The following is an 18,393-nucleotide window of genomic DNA, read 5'->3' as shown; positions in this document are numbered from 1 at the left end:
TCTCTCTCTCTCTGAGCAGAAGAGAATGCCTTTATAAATTGTAAAGTTCTAGCTATAAGATCAAATTTATAAAGCTAAGATTCCATGCTCTTACAATCCTTAACAAAAGGACGCTATAAGGTAATTTACATATTTTTTTTCCTTTTATTTTGTATTTAATTTTTTCACCATAAGTTGAAGACTTGGCTTTTGTTTATTTTTGTGAATTCCATTTACAATAGAAAGTATAAGATATAAAACTAATTTTTGGCATATATTATGTCATACTTTAAGGTAACCAATTTTTTGTGGTGACATTGCTATCTAATTCCTAGTTTCTCTCTCTCAAAAGTTTGAATCCTTTGTTTTGTTCAGCTGTCTAGGTGATTGATTTTTCTAGATAAGCTTGGAGTTTGGGAATTGTATCACTTATACTTTGTTAGAAAATAATCACATAATTTTAAGGAGGATTTGGGGCTAACACTTATATGTCTCATTTACTATTTTCATTTTCACTTAACAAAAAAAACAAATCATCAAATTTTTTTACGCATCGTGCGAGTCTATGACTACTAATAGTAAATATGTAATCGTTTAGGCTTTCTGCTATAAACATAAGTTGAAAGGCTGAATCACATTAACTCACGTGTTTTCTTTTTCTCTTGCTTCGACTCATTCTCAATCTAAATTCAATATCACTGTCTTTTATTCTTTAGATTTTAATAATATCATAGATACAATATAAAAAGTGTCACATCATTTAAAATTGTAATGACATGAACCATGAAATGGATTCACCATTTAGATTTGTAACTTTTAATGTGAATCATGGAATGGATTCATTTCAAATAAAGGGGATCTTTTTCATTTTTGTTTCTTGAAACGAGCAAAACATGAACATAAACCAATATTTAGAGTTTCAAATAGAGATAGAATCTGGGAATCAACCTCTTGCTAGGTGCCTACTATCACCTCTTGCATACCCTGCAAATGTTAGAGCTTTCTTTTTTCGCTAGGTGCTGTAAGATTTTCCATAAAGCATATTAATTTTCTGAAGATTACATTGTAGAACGAATATTATTGTTCTAAAGACATTGCTCTTGGCCTTCACTGCATTGTATGTTAATTTCACTTCAAGGAAGAAGTCCACACGACTTAAAATCTTAAATGCAAACGGCACAGTTCTGAGAATAATTTCAGATTAATAATACTAGTAAATTCTTATTTAAAGCAATTGCACCAATACATGCCTTGCTAGTCAAATACAACTTTTAGCAGATCAATAATATCAGTACATTCTTATCTTATTCATGATTTGGATAAGTTCAAGCATTTGGCAGTGGTTTTCCAGCGAGAAATGCCTTAAACAGTGAAAATGATCTCGCTGGTTGCGTTGACGGAGCTGTGTGTGAAGCTCCTCTTATGCTGGCAAAAGATAGCTGGGTTTTACCATATACTTGTGTCCATCCACCAACCTGCAGTGAAAAATAAATAAGGGAAAAAGAATACCATTTAGCACCAACCATTCAACAGAAAACTATATGAGCATATCTACCTGTTTTCCCTCGAACCATGCTCTGTATGGCACAGTTGTTTTCAGACGCATCTCCTTTGCTAATTGATTTACTAGTGTCCGAGACCCGATAAATGGGATTGCTGCATCTTGATCTCCACTGTCAAATTACATCAAAATCAACTAAATAATAAGCAGGACCCCTTTTCTGTCTTCTTCGTGATACATACGAAGTAATTAAATAGCACAAGAGCTTAAAGAGTTTATCTTACATTATTACCATACCTGTAAATGAAGACTCGAATGCCAGACTTCACAAGTGAGACTATGACACCAATTATAGATATCTCTCTATTTTTTTCATCATATTGTAGAAAATCGGAGCTAAAATAGTAAAACAAAGAACCCCAACAATTCCAATGTTAGCAAGAGGAAGGATTATAATGTATTAAAACAAAACAAATTCTCTATTTCTTTGCACCCCTACCGGGACTTTTGTTTGGAAAGCCCCATGGCATTGTGATTAAAGATGCAAATTTACTAAGACTTAAATTTAAAAAAAAAAAAAAAAAAAAAAAAGTGAATATCATTACTCTCGGCAGAGACCCCATTCATTAATTCCAACGAGTTGGGCATGGAGAGCCTTCTGCACGTCTTTCCTGTTTAAATACTTTTCTGTGATACCTTCTCCACAGACAAGTTCCTTCTTATCAGCTTCCTGTAGGTAGAGGGAAGATGAATAAAGCAACGATCAACTGAAATCTATAAGAAGAAAATGTTGCAAAAGTTATAATGACTTTTGAGTGGAGTTATGATGTGTCTTTGTGTTAGAACCTTTTTCTCTCTCCCATGTGTGTGTGTTTGTCTCTCCAAAAAAAAAAAAAAAAAAAAAAAAAAGAAAATTTTAAATTTTAAAGGTAAAAATTTAGGTACAATTCCTTAAATGTTATGTACTGTCAAATTAAAGACAGATATATAGTTACATTGACCAATAAAACACATATTGAATTGTCCTTTCTAAGGACAATTATTTTGTGTTAGAACCTTTTTCTCTCTCCCATGTGTGTGTGTGTGTTTGTCTCTCAAAAAAAAAAAAAAAAAAAAAAAAAGAAGAAGAAAATGTTACATTTTAAAGGTAAAAATTTAAGTACAATTCCTTAAATGCTATGTACAGTCAAATTAAAGACAGATATATAGTTACATTGACCAATAAAACACATATTGAATTGTCCTTTCTAAGGACAATTATCTAATGTATATCACTTAAAGGAATGGAATCTGAGTTTGACCCATTTTAAAATATAAAAATGTGATAAAAACAAGTCACAATATATAAGAGTTTTGACAGGGGCGTGCAAAAAGTTTACCTGCTGGTTGAGAGCATTTGGTTTTGAATGGAGAGGTAACAAAGTTTGAAATTTAGATAAGAGGGGTTCATATAGCATGTCCATTTGTGACTTAACAGGTGATAGACAAACGTCAGCGGTGACATCGTATTGGTCGATGGTGTTAGTAAGTTGTTTGACTCGGGCATATACAACAAGACATTTAGTATCAGCTTCTTGGTTCATGGCTTTTCTTATGATCTCGGCTGAACCATTACAAGATTTAGTGAGAAATTGATAATTGTCATCTGATATCAATCCATGAGACCAGTAATACTCGTCTCGCGAGTCGAAATCAATGGTGAAATCCAGAAGAGCATTCCCCACCTGCGAAATAGTACAAATTAATACAATTTTGATTAGTCAATATTATTTGATATGGAATTTTTTTTTCTTAAATTTATTTCATAAATTATATTCCATGTTCTACTCACAGCTATCCCCTTCAAATTGATCTTTAAATTGGACTGAACAATTAGCTGGGCAAGTTGGGGTACATAGTGACCTATTACAAAAACAGGATCATGAGTTTTATAAGAAATCTCTGAGTGTGTGTGATCTATTAATTAAATGAACAACTATAGTACTACCTAAATTTGTTAGGGGGGTGATTCTAGTTTTTGAAAACTATACTACTATAAGAATTTCTATTCATCATATTGCCTTGAATCTTCCCCCCCCCCCCCCCTAACACACACATATATATAATACCTATGTAATGTAGACCATAATATTGTATTCTAGTCCATGCTTTCTATCAGACCTCTCGACTTCGGTTGTACAAAACCTTACGGCTGTTTGCACTAAAACAAATGGTCTTTGTCTAAAATGGAGAAATTACCTGCATAGCTCTCTCCTGTGATAAAAAATTCTTTTGCCCGATACTTTGGATATTTGACAAACCAGCGTTGCAGAAATATAAGATTGTCTCGTGCTTAACAAAAGTAAACACTTTGTCAGTTTCAAAATGTCCATATATAAGATGATTGGATATACGAACATCCTCAAGAGTAATTTTTTGTGGAAAAATTAATCCACATATAAAGGGTACTGATTTTTGAATGTAAGTTGTAATTTATGTAAATTGCATTTTGTTTTCTTTGTTCTCAAATCACGGCCGTCACATTGGTATTATATTTTATCTTTAAAAGCATTAGCAAAGAGAAGGTATGTGCAAAAACTATTAACATATAGTATAGTATTTACTATTCGCTATGAATATTACAACAAAAGTACTTAAAATCAATTCAATATGAAAAAAGTTTGACTAATTGGTATGTTTTTGAATAATAAGAAATAATGATGTTTGTTTCAGTAACGATGTTTTCTAGATACTGAGTCATTTTCTAAAAAGTATTTTCTATAAAACTATCTCATTTTCTAATGTTTGCTAGTAACTTTAAATGAGTTAGAAAAATAATCTCCTAACTTCTCTTATTTAATTTGTTGTGAGATAGAGTTGTTTTCTAAAATAATTTAGTGGAATCTCTAAAAATAAGTCATACTTTTATATTGATCAAAAGTAGTTTTTTTTTTTAACTCATCTTATTTTGTGCTATTAATTACTGGAAAACACGGAAAACATATACCTGTTATCTCATCATTCACATAGGTGTAGAATGATTTATTAGCCGAGTAAGAGAAACCAACTCCTGCCGGTGACTCCAAATACAACATATTTGCTTCTGTAACAAAGGTTAACTTAAGAGGTAAACAATGGCTATATATTCACTTAAATCTGGTTTGTCATTTATCCCAGATAAGTAAAAATAAATAAGCATATTTGGTCTGCATGTAAATAGTCAAACGCACCTATAAACAAAGTAAAACATTAATCATTGCCAATTAAAAAGGAAATGATACAAGATAAACAAGAGTACTAGTCATGGACTTAGCCTCAATTGGAAAACCTTTATTCCAGTTGTACTCATTCCTGACCAGATTGTCTCCCCTCACTTTAAAGGGACCATGCTCAAGCAAAGCTCCTGCTCCAACAGATGAACAACCAGGCCCTACCAAAAGAGAAGAAGCACACGTACACACATCGAAACGAAGTAAAATGTCAAACATAGTTTTGGTTTTGTACATCAAACTCAGAAATAGAAAATTCAGGAAAACAAATTTGAGTTAATTAAGAGTTCATTCAGTGACCTTGGTGATATAATTCAAGTTGATACTGTAATTTTACCTCCATTTAGCCAGAGAACAAGAGGCTTTGAAGCTGGCTGTGATTCAGCTTCAACAAAGTAATAAAAAAGAGCTCTGTTTTGCTTTTCATCAACTGTGATGTATCCTGCAAATTGTTGGAAACTGACTTGTGGTTGCCCTGGCAGACTCGTGATTTTATCAGCTATGGGAAAAGGTTCCACTGGCATAAGAAAGTGAATGAAAGTGGCACATATTATGCCCATGACAATCCATCTCTGGGACTGCATGATTGAGCGAGATGAAGACAGTGAGAATAAGAGCTCTTTAGTTTCAGATAGAAGACCTTGAAGGTGCTTATTCTCAAATAGATCTAGAGTTGGAGGTGTTGCTATTTTTGAACTATTTGCGTGGTAGTGACGCAGTGTCATTATGTAACATACGAATTTTTTTATTTTTTATTTATTATTTTTTTTATGGCAATGTAACATGTGATGTTTTTGTTCCTTTTTTGTTAATGCTTTATGGTAGGACATAGTTCTGCTTCAATTGAAGCCACTTCCTAATTTTCTTGAGATCAACAAAGATTTCTTAGAGCATTCACATCAGCTCATTTAAAAGATTCCGTCTATTTTACACCAAAAACCTACTTTTTCTATTTTACACCATCACTTTTACAAAACACCCACATCAGTTCATTTATTCTATCACCTCTCTTATTTAAATAATCAATTTTCTCAATTATTTTATTATTTCTCTCAACTAACCCATTTTACCCATTTTTATACGCGCTCTCTCTCTCTCTCTCTCTCTCTCTCTCTCTCTCTACCATATTTTCTGATTTCTTCCTCTCTCTCTTCTATCTCTCCATACCCACTCTCTCCCTCTCGGTCTATCTCTCTATACTCATCTCTCTCCCTCTCGGTCACAAATCAATCCACATCATCTCGGTCACAAGCACCGATCCACAGCTCCGATCACAAGCATCGATCCATAGCAACACCGATCCACAGCTCCGATCACAAGCATTGATCCACAGCAGCACCGATCCACAGCTCCGATCCATAGCACCGATCCACAGCTCCGATCCACAGCTGCACCGATCCGTAGCTTCGATCCACAGCTGCACCGATCCACAGCTCCGATCACAAGCACCGATCCACAGCTCAATTCTCCCTAGCTCTGATCCATAAGCACCGATCTCCCTAGCTTCGATTAGGCTCCGATCAGGCAAGACCCCTACCCACGAGCTCCGATCAAGCGAGACCCACAAGCTCCGATCATTCCGATAAGCACCGATCTGTCTCTTTTTTGTTTTTCCGTTTGGGTTTGTTTGTGTGTGGGTGTGTTTGTGTATCTTTTTTTTTTTTTTTTTTTTTTTTTAGCAAGTGTATCTCTATGTTGATTTTTTTGTGTGGATGTGTTTGTGTGTGGGTGTGTTTGTGTGCATTTGAGGAAAAGAAGATGAGGAGTTGAGGTCGTTGTGCACGGAGAAGAGAGAGAAAAATTGGTGTGAATAGAAATTAATAAAAAACTAAATACACATGCTACAGTGCCCGTGTAAATTTACACGGGTACTGTAACTCATTGAAAATTTTAGATGATTATACACGATTTTAAATGGACTGATGTAGTGTGTTTTTTGGTTCAAAATGTGTAAAAGTGGCCAAAATGTGTATTTTACACATTTATACAAGAGCTGATGTGAATGCTCTTATTATCCAAAAAAGGAAAAAGAAAAAAAAAAAAGTAGTGAGTACCCACATTGTGTAATAATTATAAGAGTGATTAGTTTATATAACATAGAATTGGACCAAACCTATAAGTTTAAGTTTTTGGATTAAGTAGTGTTATCATATATTTAGGGGTAGAAATAAGTACAACACAAGGAGGGCCATGACCCCCAACCTCCCCAAAAAAAATAAAAAAAAAATCATATTTTTAATTGGTAAAAGTGAGACACCTACTTTGTTTTGAAAGACTGAATAATAATAAATAGGGTAAATTGCAAAAATACATCCCTGAAGTTTGGAGTTGTTTAGATTTTACATTCCAAAGTTTTAGAACTTTGATTTTACACCTTGTAGTTTGGTTTCGTTAGCAATTTATCCCCCATGGTTAGTTTTTGCTATTAAGTGACACGTGCATTTTGACGTGTTTTATTTTTGCCAAATCAGCCCCAAAACTACGGCGTTTCAATGAAAAATAAAAGCTTACTTGGCGTTATCCAAATGGTACCGTTTTGCCCAAAGCTAAAACACAAAAAGAAAATTCATGACGATATTTCTTTAGGCAAAGCGGTACTGTTTGGATAGTGCCGGGTAAGCATTTATTTTTCATTGAAATAACGTAGTTTTGGGACTGATTTGGCAAAAATAAAACATATCAGTATGCACACATGTCACTTAATAGCAGAAACTAACTGTGGAGAGTAAATTGCTAAAGGAACCAAACTTCAGGGTGTAATTTACAATTTGGGGTGTAAAATCTAAACAATCCCAAATTTAGAGGTGTAATTTGTAATTTATCCTAATAAATAATAAAACTTTCTTTTGTAAGACATATGGCCCCCAATCAGTAAATTGAGCCCCCCACTTGTGATTCATTTGTGTGTCCCTCACAATTTGACTGAATTTTTTTTTTTTTTTTTTTTTTTTTTTTTTTTTTTTTTTTTTTTTTTTAAGTTTCTCTTTAGGCAAAACGATACCGTTTGGATAGTGCCAGGTTAGCATTTATTTTTCATTGAAATAACGTAGTTTTGGGACTGATTTGATAAAAATAAAACACATTAGTATGCACATGTGTCACTTAACAACAAAAACTAACCATGGGGGTTGAGTTGCTAATGGATCCAAACTTTAGGGTGTAATTTGTAATTTGGGGTGTAAAATCTAAGCAACCCCAAACTTTAGGGTGTAATTTGCAATTTGGAGTGTAAAGTCTAAGCAATCCCAAACTTTAGAGGTGTAATTTACAATTTACCACGATAAATAATAGGGTAAATTGCAAAATATACCCCTAAAGTTTGGGGTTGTTTGAATTTTACACCCTAACATTTTAGAAATTTAATTTTATACCCTAAAATTTGGTTCCATTAGCAATTCCCACTCCTAGTTAGTTTTTACCTTTAAATGACACACAGAATTGTTGACTTGTCTTCTTCTTCTTCTTCTTCTTTTTTGGCCAAATCAGCCCTTAAACCACTTTCAAAAAATCCAAGAGCTGGCTTCTTCAAATGACACCATTTCTTCAACCAAACTACTTCAATTTGGGGAAGAGGTATAGGTTTGGACTCTGGATCATCCTTGAAATCTGCTTAATAACAAAACTACTAAGTCTTTCATCCAAAAAAAAAAAAAAACTAAGTATTACAGAATACCATTAACAGCAACAAACTAATGGGGTGTCACGGCACATCATAAAACTTAAAATTATTGATATTACATTATGACAGTCATCCCAGTCTTGAGGCTGAAACAAACCACCTTGTTAGTAAGTAAAATGTAATCAGTAACTATTTCATCATCAATATTTAAATAACCGGAAATTCATGACTATCTTCTTGGCATCAGTATCAGGAATTTCCTTTGGGATGTCATCGTAGCCCTATAATACACAACAAAAACCCAATCATTCCGTTCATCCAGCAACAAAACCCCCCAAAATCCAAATCTTTTCAGTGACAAAAACTGTAATGAAGGCTCAAGTAGACCAATTCCAAAAAGGGAGAAAAACTGAGCTGGAATAGTAGCTCACTGTTGGCGTGGTCGTTGCCTTGGACTTGATTTGAAACCGGTCGATGGTGGAGCTGGTTTGGGTTCATGATTGATTTTACATGTTAGGGATCCAGGTTCGTGGGTTTTGACTTTTGACGTGGGTTTTGTGTTTTTATTTTGGGTGAAACGGGGTCGTTTGGAGAAGCCAGCTCTTGAAATTTTTAGAAGTGGTTTAAGGGCTGATTTGGCAAAAAAAAAAAAAAAAAAAAAACACATCAGCAATCCTATGTGCCACTTAACAACAAAAATTAACCGGGGATGGGAATTGTTAAAGAAACCAAACTTTAGGGTGTAAAATCCAAACAACCTCAAACTTCAGGAGTGTACTTTGCAATTTACTCTAAATAATAAAACTTTCTTTTGTAAGACATATGGCCCCCAATCAGTAAATTGAGCCCCTACTTGGGATTTGTTTGTGTGTCCCTCACAATTTGATTGGATTATATATATATATATATATATATATATAGTCATCCCCTAAAAGTACCAACACATAAGTTAGAGCATTCTTGAACACCCCCCCCCCCCCCCCAAAAAAAAAAAAAATCCCCATACTTGAAGAGCCAAAGTGTAAAAATTTTTACAAACTTACTAGAGTAAGATCTAAATATACAACATGCACTATAGCACATTTATCCCCTCTCTCTATCTCGCTCTGTCTCTCTCAAATCTATGGTGGCATGGTCATGGCGTTGGGACTCGGTAAATTAATTGCGTCATGGTGTTGGGTTGCAATGGACTGGGTCGCAATGAAATGGGTCCCCAATAAAAAAAACAAAAAAAAAAAAAAAAAAAAAAACTTTTTTTTGTAAGACATGGCCCCAATCAAACCATTTTCTATTGCCTACTTTTCCATCCCCAATCAAATGAAGCCTTAATTATTATTTATAATTTGCTTTAAGAAATGAAGCCTAAATGATTTGGTTAGAAAGAACTTTGTCGTAGCAATGTATATAGGTAGGACCAGATATGTGGAAAAATTATATATATATATATATATATATATGAGAGAGAGAGAGAGAGACTATAAGCAATGTTACACAATTTAATAAAATTTTATTGGATTAATATTTTGAAAAACTCACTGTTGGATTTTATATTCTCTATCTTTTTAACACACATGCCAAATTTCACATTAAATAGATGTTATTTACTAATTGATCCATGACTCATCTTTTATGCATAATTTTAATATATAAAACTTAAAATTTAAATATTTGATAGATGACACGATTGACATTTGATTGGTACAAAATTTGGTATGTATGTTAAGAATATAAAGAACATGTAATTTAATGGTGAAAATTTTAAAATATTAATCTAATGAATAATGTTTTGGTAGTATAAAATTACTTAAACTTATTACACGTGTAACTTTGAATTGCCTGAACTTAAGTGGACTTCAGTTCTTCTCAAAAAAAAAAAAAAAAATCCACTTCGATCAATTCTACCAGGAAAAATGCATTCACCGAGCCCTCATTTGTAAGGCCCAATGATATTACCTCTGCTTTGAATTGTCCAATCTAAAGTGGACTTTCACATTTCGAACCCTTCTAACATTAAAATATGTTAGGCCAGCCCTCTGAAGATACCTTTTAGGCTACTTCTGAAGATTACTTGTTGAGGTTAAGGGGATCATTCTAGCCACATTACATGCATCAACAAAGAAAAAGAGAAAAGAAAAAAGAATCACATCATTTTCAATAAAGAGGCATAAGTTTATCACAATGTCGAGGTGAAATATGTGATCATCTATGGGATAAAAGAAACTAAGATTATATCTATATTTGTCCCCCAAACAATGCACCCATAATATTCTTAAGCTCACACTCATAAGTTTAAATTTTTGGATTAAATGTTGTCCCATTATTTTATAGTAAGGTCTTAATTGGATTCCACCTAAGATGTTAAAGTATTATGAAAGTATTATTTTATACTCCACCTAAGATGTTAAAGTATTATAAAATTCCGAATTCACAATATTTTTTGTAATAGTCCGAAGGCTAAATTAGTAAATTGAATGAAGTTAACCTTGTTTGTTTCATTAGCTTTGCAATTTATGAATTTTAAATTTTAATGACATTTTTTTCTTCTTGCTTGGTGCTCTCAGATTTTTCGGAAAGCATCTGTTTTGAAAATTAAAATATTTGTTGTTCTGAAGATATGGCTTTGGTCCTTCAATTTATGCTATATGAAATGCAATCCAAGCAAAGTCCACCAGACATAAATACAAATGGCACAGTTGTGAGAATGTTTTCAGATTATTAATACAAGTGCATACATATTTATTTAATGCGATTTCATGAATACATGCCTTTGCTATTCAAATAAATGACGCGCAGATTAATAATACTAGCACATTCTTATTTTATTCATGATTTTGATAAGTTCATGCGTTTGGCAGTGGCTTTCCTGAGAGAAATGCCTTAAACAGTGAAAATGATCTCGCTGGTTGCGTCGATGGAGCTGTGTGTGAAGCTCCTTTTATGCTGGCAAAAGATAGCTGATTGTTACCATAAACTTGTGTCCATCCACCTACCTGCAGTGAAAAATAAATCAGAAAAGACAATACCATTTGGCACCAACCATTCAACACAACCATATGAGCATATTGACCTGTTCTCCCTCAAACCATGGTCTGTATGGCACAGTTGTTTTCAGACCCAACTCCTTTGCTAATTCATTTGCCAGTGTCCGAGACCCCGTAAATGGGATTATTGCATCTTGATCTCCACTGTCGTATTACATCAAAATAAACTAAATTGTAAGCAAGACCCTTTCTTTCATCTACAAATGTGATAAAAGGATAGGAAGTAAAAAAGTAAAGAGCTTTGTAAAGAGTTTATTAGCATACCTGTAAACCAAGGCTCGGATGCCAATCTTGACAAGTGAGCCCACAACACCAATTGTTAGTATCTCTCGGTTTCCAAAATCATAATGTAGAACTCTGAAATTGAAAAAGTAAAATAAGGAACCCAAACAATTCCAATGTCAACAAGAGGAAGGAATTACTTATTTATAGAAACAAAATGTATACTCCATTTCTTTGTACCATTATCAGGACTAGTTTTGAAAAGAACCATGAAGTTATGATTATTTTCATTTCATTATCTTTGAGATGCTTACATTGGTCATACCCAGTTGTCAAAACTTAGTTTTGCTGGATTTGGACTAGGAGATTGGTAAGTAGTCTTAGTCTTATTTTTATTTTTGGAGAGGTTGATTCTCATACTCAACATCGCTACATGTGGCTTTGGAAGGACGACACTTATCAACGCATTAAGGCCCAACCTCTACTTAGACTAAAGTGAAATAATTACTATGATTATTAGTGCATATCATTACTCGCTGCATAAAGTCCATTGCTGGACTCCGAGGAGCTGGGCATGGAGAGCCTTCTGCACATCTTTCCTGGTAAAATATTTTTGTGTGATACCTTCTCCACAGATCAGTTCCTTTGCTTTAAGTTGCTGTAAGCATAAGGAAGAAAAAGTAATAATCAATTGAAATCTACAGGAAGAAAAAGCTGAGTTTTAACTACAAAAAAATGATAAAGACATATCACAATATGAGTGTTCACAATGGTGTGTTCACCTGTTGACTAAGAGCCTCTTGTTTTGAATGGAGAGATGACAAATTTTGAATTCTGGACAAGAGGGGTTCATGTAGCTTGTCAATTTGTGACTTAACAGGTGATAGACACACATCACTAATGACACCGTATAGATCAATCCCGGTTGTAAGGGCAAGTTGTGCGTAGAGTTCTTCAGATGCTTTATAACAAGCAGTACTGACTTCTCTGTTTATACTGCTGATCATGATCTCAGAACCGTTGCATACTTCAGTGAAAAGTTGATAATCGGCATCAGATATCAAGCCATGAGACCAATAGTACTCGCCAGGTGAGGTGATAAAACTGTAATAATCAAGAAGAGCATTCCCTACCTGCAATAGTACAAATTAATAAAATTCTGCTTAGTCAAGATTATTTGACATGACAATTTTTTTTTCTTATATGTTTTTCCAAAAGTAAAAATTTCATGTTCTACTCACAGCTATTCCCTTCAAATTGATCTTCACATTGGACTGAATAATGAGCTGGGCAAGTTGGGGCACATAGTGACCTATTACAGAAACAGGTACACAGCTTTAATTTATAAGAATTCTTTCTTAGTGTGTGTGTGTGTGTTGTATTAATAAAATGAACAATTATAATACACCTGGATTTGTAGGAGGATGATTCTGTTTTTCATTTTTTTTGAAAACTAGACTACTATAAGAATTCCTATTCCTCATACTGAATTAAATCTTGCATATTTATATTTTTAATACCTTATCAATGTAATGCAGACCATAATATTGTATTCTAGTCCATGCTCTCTATTAGACTTTCTCTAAGCAACGTGTACATGGGCATCAACACAAAATCTTACAACTGTTTGCACCAGAACTGATGGTCATCGTTTAAAATGGAAAATTTACCTGCATAGCTCTCTCCTGCGATAAAAAAATCTTTGTCTCGGTATTCTGGATATTTGGCAAACCAGCGTTGCAGAAATATAAGATTGTCTCGTGCTTAACAAAAGCAGACATGTCATCAGTTTCAAAATGTCCATATATAAAATGATTGGTTATTTAAACATCCTTATAGTAATTTGCTTGGAAAAAATTACACATATAAAAGGCACTGATATTTGAATGTAAGTTGTGATTTATGTCAATTTCTTTTGTTTATCTTTGTTCCGAAATCACGGTTGACACACCTGTATTTTATCTTTAAAATCATTGGCAAAAAGATGATATCCGCACAATCTATTTGCATAAAACTCAACAAAAGTAATTTCAAATGAATGCAGTAGGAAAAAATTTGATTGTTACATGCCTTTGAGGATAAGAAATATGGCCAAAGAATATAAACCTGTTATCTCATCGTTCACATAGGCGTAGAATGATTTATTAGCAGAGTAAGAGAAACCAACTCCTGCCGGTGATTCCAGGTACAACATATTTGCTTCTGTAACAAAGGTTAACTTAAGAAGTAAATAACAGCTACACACTCACTTAAATCTGGTTTGTCATTAATCCCGGATAAATAAAAATAAATAATCAGATTTGGTCTAGAAATAGTCAAACGCACCAATAAACAAAGTAAATCATTAATCATAGCCAGTTAAAAAGGAAACGACACAAGATAAACAAGAGTACTCACGGACTTAGAAAAAATTAGAATACCTTTATTCCAGTTGTACTCATTCCTGACCAGATTGTCTCCCTTCACTTTAAAGGGGCCATGCTCAAGGAAAGCTCCTGCTCCAAAAGATGAACAACCGGGCCCTACGGAAAGGGAAGAAGCACATGTTCACATAGTTTTGTATATCAAACTCGGGAAATTTTACATTCAGGAAATGGAAAACAAATTAGAGTTAAAGAGTTCATTCTGTGAGCTAAGTGACAAATCAAAAATCAACGTAATTTTACCCCCATTTAGCCAGAGAACAAGTGGCTTTGAAGCTGGCTGCACTTCAGCTTCAACAAAGTAGTAGAAAAGAGCTCTCTGTTGCTTTTCATCTATGGTGATGTATCCAGAAAATTGTTGGAAACTGACTTGAGGTTGCCCCGGCAGACTTGTGATTTTATCAGCTATGGGATAAGGTTCCACAGGCACAAAGATGTGTACAAAAGATGCACATATCATTATGCCCATGACAATCCATTGCTGAGAGTAGTGCATGATTAAGCGAGATGAAGACAGTGAAAACAAGAGTTCTTGCTCCTCAGTTTCAGATAGAAGATTTTTGCTCTCCTGTTGGACAATTCAAGCATGACTAGTTCAGTAGTCATGAAGTCCCCATATATATCGTGTAATAATGACAAAAGTGCTTTGTTTATATAACAAAATTGGACCAAACCTATATAGGTTTAAGTGTCTGAATCAAGTGGGTGGTGTCGCCATATACTTATCTTAACTCTCAATTGCAGACCAAGCTAGGTGGCCACTGGCCAGGGTTGTCCCTTGGCTTTTCAAAAATTCCTTAATAATAGTAATTCAAAAATAATCTGAAAAATTAAGAACCACTAACTCAACGGCGCCGAATTTTGAATAAAACTTGGTTTTGAGTCCAGTGCATCACCCATACGTGGTTAAAAGTGTCACCATCGCATCGCAACGAGTTCAATACAACAGAACGTTGGACCCAGATTTGTCTTATGCAACTGGTCACTTAACCTAACCTAAGCTTTATCCAAATATTAAATATGGTAGCAAGATAAAAAGTTATGATGTTGAGAGCGAGGCTAGATTAAAGTTAGTTAAAAAAAAGATTAGCCTAATTATTTTGCTCATAACCACTCCAAAATCCAAATACACAATAAAATAATTTTAAAAAAATTTGCAATATCACAAAAAAATAAATAAAATTATCGTTTCCTTTCTAAATCAGGATTCCTAAATATATCAGGTGTCTTAATTAAATCCTCCAAAATCCATATAAAAACAAAATACAGAAATCTGAATATATATATATATATATATATTTTTTTTTTTAATAAAAAAGTTGGGCTTACGCCGCCGTTGCAGCCGTGCAAGTGGAACTCCGATCAGTGATCCCTTCGACGCCGTCGAAGACCTGAGCAGAGGAGTTTGAGTGGTGAGCCATCGCCGCCGCCGTCGCAACAACGAATCAGCCTCAACTTGCTGCGCCGTCGTTGTCGCGGCGTCGATCTATATCTTCGTTGTGAACGTGCGGTATGAGTCGGTTTGACCGACGTTCACGTTTGTTTGAATTCGATTTAGTAAAGTTCGATTTTTTTTGTGTGGCTTATCTTTGATTGTCTAAAAGTAGTTTTTACTTGTGTCACATTCATCGTGTTGTGTGACACTTTTTTTTTTTTTTGTTTGTTGATGGGGGGTTGAATCATATGTGACATTATGACGTGTTGAGTCTTTTGACAGGGTAAAGGTAAAGTAAAACTATCAGTATTCACTAAACTTTTTTAAAGTTTCTCTCTCCCTTCTCCCTTCTCTCCTCCCTCAGCCCCTTTCACTCTCCGCATCTATCTCCTCTCTCAGCTCGTCTCCCTTGTAAATAATAGTTTGCTCATTGTAATAGAAATTGATAGTTGTGATTGTTGTTTGGTGGGTTTGGGTGGTTGGATTTCGGGTTGTGGGTGGCTGTTTGGGTTGTTGGATTTTGAGTTGTGGGTAGCTGTTTGGATCGGCCTTGGGTGGGTGGGTGGCTGTAAATCGGTTGTTTGGATCGGCCTTAGGTGGCTGGTTGTAAACGTGGGTGACGACTTTGGTGGCTTTAGATGGGTGGTGGCTTTGGGTCTGGTGTAAGAAAGTTTACTCTGTGGTGGTTGTTTTTGAATTTGCTAGTTGGTTTGCGGGTGGTTTTGACTGGTAGCAGAGGAAAGAGAATCAAGAGATAAGGGAGAAACATATTTTTTATTTAATATTATTTTATTTGGTTGTATTTAAAAATAAAAAATGGGATAGAGAGTGCATTGTAAAGAAAGTTGGTATAATAGATAAAGTAGGATTTTAAATAATTTCTTAGATTTGTGTAACATTTTGCGAGTTATATAACCTAATAATTACTATTTACACATTTTTTTTTATAAAAAAACTACTATTTAGAGTGCGTTTCAAGATTTTTTTTTTTTTTTTTTTTTCAGCGAATGAACAGTAAAAGTACTGTTTATGTACTGTGCGGGAGACAAATTTTACTGTGCATATACTGTTTGTACACTGTTCATGGGACCCACAATCACTTTATTCAGAAAAAAATATTAAAAATGGGTCCCACGATACTATTTACATATTTAAAAATTATTTTACTACAGTGTTTTTCAGTTTTCAGTTTTCAGCTGTATCCAAACGGACCCTTAGTATTGAAAGAATATTTTGAAAATTCTATGGTTGGAAAGTGGATTATATGTTTTTCAACATTTGCAAAGTTACATTTTTTTTTTTTTTTTTGGAGAAACCTACAAAGTTACATTTGATTAGGTGTACAAGATATAACTATAACTAATATTACACTACTATTATCTATATATATATATATATAAAATATTACACTACTTAATAATTATTTATTGGATTAATATTATGAAAATATTAAATTATTTATTATTTATATTTTTACTACTATGCATAAAAGATGGATCTATTGATTAGATAATAAACAACATATGATTGGTGTCAAATTTGACATGCGTATTAATAATACAAAGAATATGAAATTCAAATGTGGGATTATCAAGATATTAATCCAATAAAAAATTATTGAATGACATAGCATCACTTGTAGTTATACTAAGCGAAACTTGAACCAATTTCTAACATCATTAATATGGTCAAGGTATGTTTAATTAGAGGGGGTAGAAAAGTGAGGGGATAGGAGAGATTTTAGTTTTCCTTATTTGTGTCTAGTTAGGGATAGAAAGTAAAGAGATAGAAAAGATAAGTTTGTATAAATTTACTCATATACTATGTTGAAAAAATATACCCAATTAAAAGAAAAAAAAGTGGCAAACAACCAAAAAAACAAAATTCCAAAAAAAGTTTTTAAAAAAAAAAATTACGTATAGTTAAACCAAAAAAAGAAAAAGAAAAGAAAAGAAAAAAGAACATGCAGTTCCATGTCCAAGAAAGAAAAAAAAAATGGAAATGAGGAGCTAGTGCAGTCATTGATGCAACTATTTCTCTTCCATCTATTTTTTTCCCAAATTGGGGAGATAGAATTTTATTGGGCCAAGAGAGAGAAAAAACTTGGGCTCCACTAATTTTCCATCATTTCTTTTTCTCCAACAAAACACCTATAAAATAACTTTTCTCTCTCTTATTTTCTATCCTCATTGTTTCACCTCCAACAAATGGACCTTTAAAATTTGTAATATTTCTAACATTGCTCAATTGAATTAGTCATATTAAACCATTAAAGTAATGGATTTTAAATATAAAATATTAGAATTCTGATCCTCTAAATTTCCTAGGGTACTCTACTAATAGATTTCCTTAAATATTAACCACTCTTTAATGATTTAATGGTCTAAATTCTGCCATGTCAGTATTCCACTAACAATATTCTTAAAAAAATAAAATAATGTTGCAAATAAAACAATTAAGAATATTGTTAATGGAATGCTAACATGGCAAAATCTAGACCATTAAGTCATTAAAGAATGGTTAGAATTTAAGGAAAACTATTTGGTAGAGTACCCTAAGAAATTTAGAGAATCTGAATCCAAAAAATTAATATAAAACATTAACTAAATTAATGGTTAATACCTAAATGATATTTAAATATGGAAAAAATTTAGGTATAGTACTTTAAGTGTTGTTCTTTAGATTCTCATTTTAAGATTCAGCCATGTGACTACTTAACTAAAAAATACACTTCCAACCTAAGGAATAACACCTAAATACTGTACTTAAGTCTTACTTTTTAAATATTAAGGCTTCAAATTGTATTGGTCTAGCCCTGGTATGGACGATTCAGATATTTGAATGAAGTCAAACTTGCTTGTTCCATTAGCTTTGCTCTTTGCCACTTTGTGAACTTTAAATTTTAATGACATTTTTTTTTTCTCT

General features: G+C 33.4%; 2 protein-coding genes across 6 annotated transcripts in view; both read right to left on the bottom strand.

The window, feature by feature from the left end:
- Positions 1 to 1,173: 1,173 nt before the first annotated feature.
- Positions 1,174 to 18,393, bottom strand: part of LOC126693318 (serine carboxypeptidase-like 46) — a 31,935-nt gene continuing 14,715 nt past the window's right edge. The window contains exons 1-10 of one of the 3 annotated variants that reach the window (XM_050389260.1): positions 5,066 to 5,464; positions 4,788 to 4,889; positions 4,467 to 4,562; positions 3,719 to 3,811; positions 3,312 to 3,382; positions 2,860 to 3,204; positions 2,086 to 2,210; positions 1,765 to 1,876; positions 1,535 to 1,652; positions 1,174 to 1,454 (exon numbers count right to left, since the gene is read on the bottom strand). In XM_050389260.1, coding sequence (XP_050245217.1) covers positions 1,426 to 1,454; positions 1,535 to 1,652; positions 1,765 to 1,876; positions 2,086 to 2,210; positions 2,860 to 3,204; positions 3,312 to 3,382; positions 3,719 to 3,811; positions 4,467 to 4,562; positions 4,788 to 4,889; positions 5,066 to 5,453 — 1,479 coding nt within the window. In that variant the 5' untranslated portion in view covers positions 5,454 to 5,464 and the 3' untranslated portion in view covers positions 1,174 to 1,425. Of the gene's footprint in view, positions 1,455 to 1,534; positions 1,653 to 1,764; positions 1,877 to 2,085; positions 2,211 to 2,859; positions 3,205 to 3,311; positions 3,383 to 3,718; positions 3,812 to 4,466; positions 4,563 to 4,787; positions 4,890 to 5,065; positions 5,465 to 18,393 lie in introns of those variants that run through there. The other 2 variants (XM_050389259.1, XM_050389261.1) reach the window with 2 other exon arrangements.
- LOC126693321 (serine carboxypeptidase-like 46) lies at positions 11,041 to 15,725 on the bottom strand. 3 transcript variants are annotated; one of them, XM_050389264.1, is made up of 11 exons: positions 15,363 to 15,725; positions 14,277 to 14,601; positions 14,031 to 14,132; positions 13,717 to 13,812; positions 13,281 to 13,373; positions 12,852 to 12,922; positions 12,393 to 12,743; positions 12,144 to 12,268; positions 11,653 to 11,745; positions 11,415 to 11,532; positions 11,041 to 11,337 (listed from the first exon to the last, which is right to left on the bottom strand). In XM_050389264.1, exons 2-11 carry the CDS (start codon positions 14,527 to 14,529, stop codon positions 11,188 to 11,190), a joined length of 1,452 nt encoding a protein of 483 aa, XP_050245221.1. In that variant the 5' UTR covers positions 14,530 to 14,601; positions 15,363 to 15,725; the 3' UTR covers positions 11,041 to 11,187. The 3 variants fall into 3 exon arrangements, with proteins under 3 accessions (XP_050245221.1, XP_050245222.1, XP_050245220.1); XM_050389265.1 differs by lacking the exon at positions 15,363 to 15,725 and adding an exon at positions 14,708 to 14,726; XM_050389263.1 differs by lacking the exon at positions 15,363 to 15,725 and having other exon boundaries at positions 14,277 to 14,693.

This window comes from Quercus robur, chromosome 7 (genome assembly GCF_932294415.1).
Source record: "Quercus robur chromosome 7, dhQueRobu3.1, whole genome shotgun sequence".
In the NCBI taxonomy this organism is placed as follows: Eukaryota; Viridiplantae; Streptophyta; class Magnoliopsida; order Fagales; family Fagaceae; genus Quercus; species Quercus robur.
This window is presented reverse-complemented; position numbering and strand designations above follow the sequence as displayed.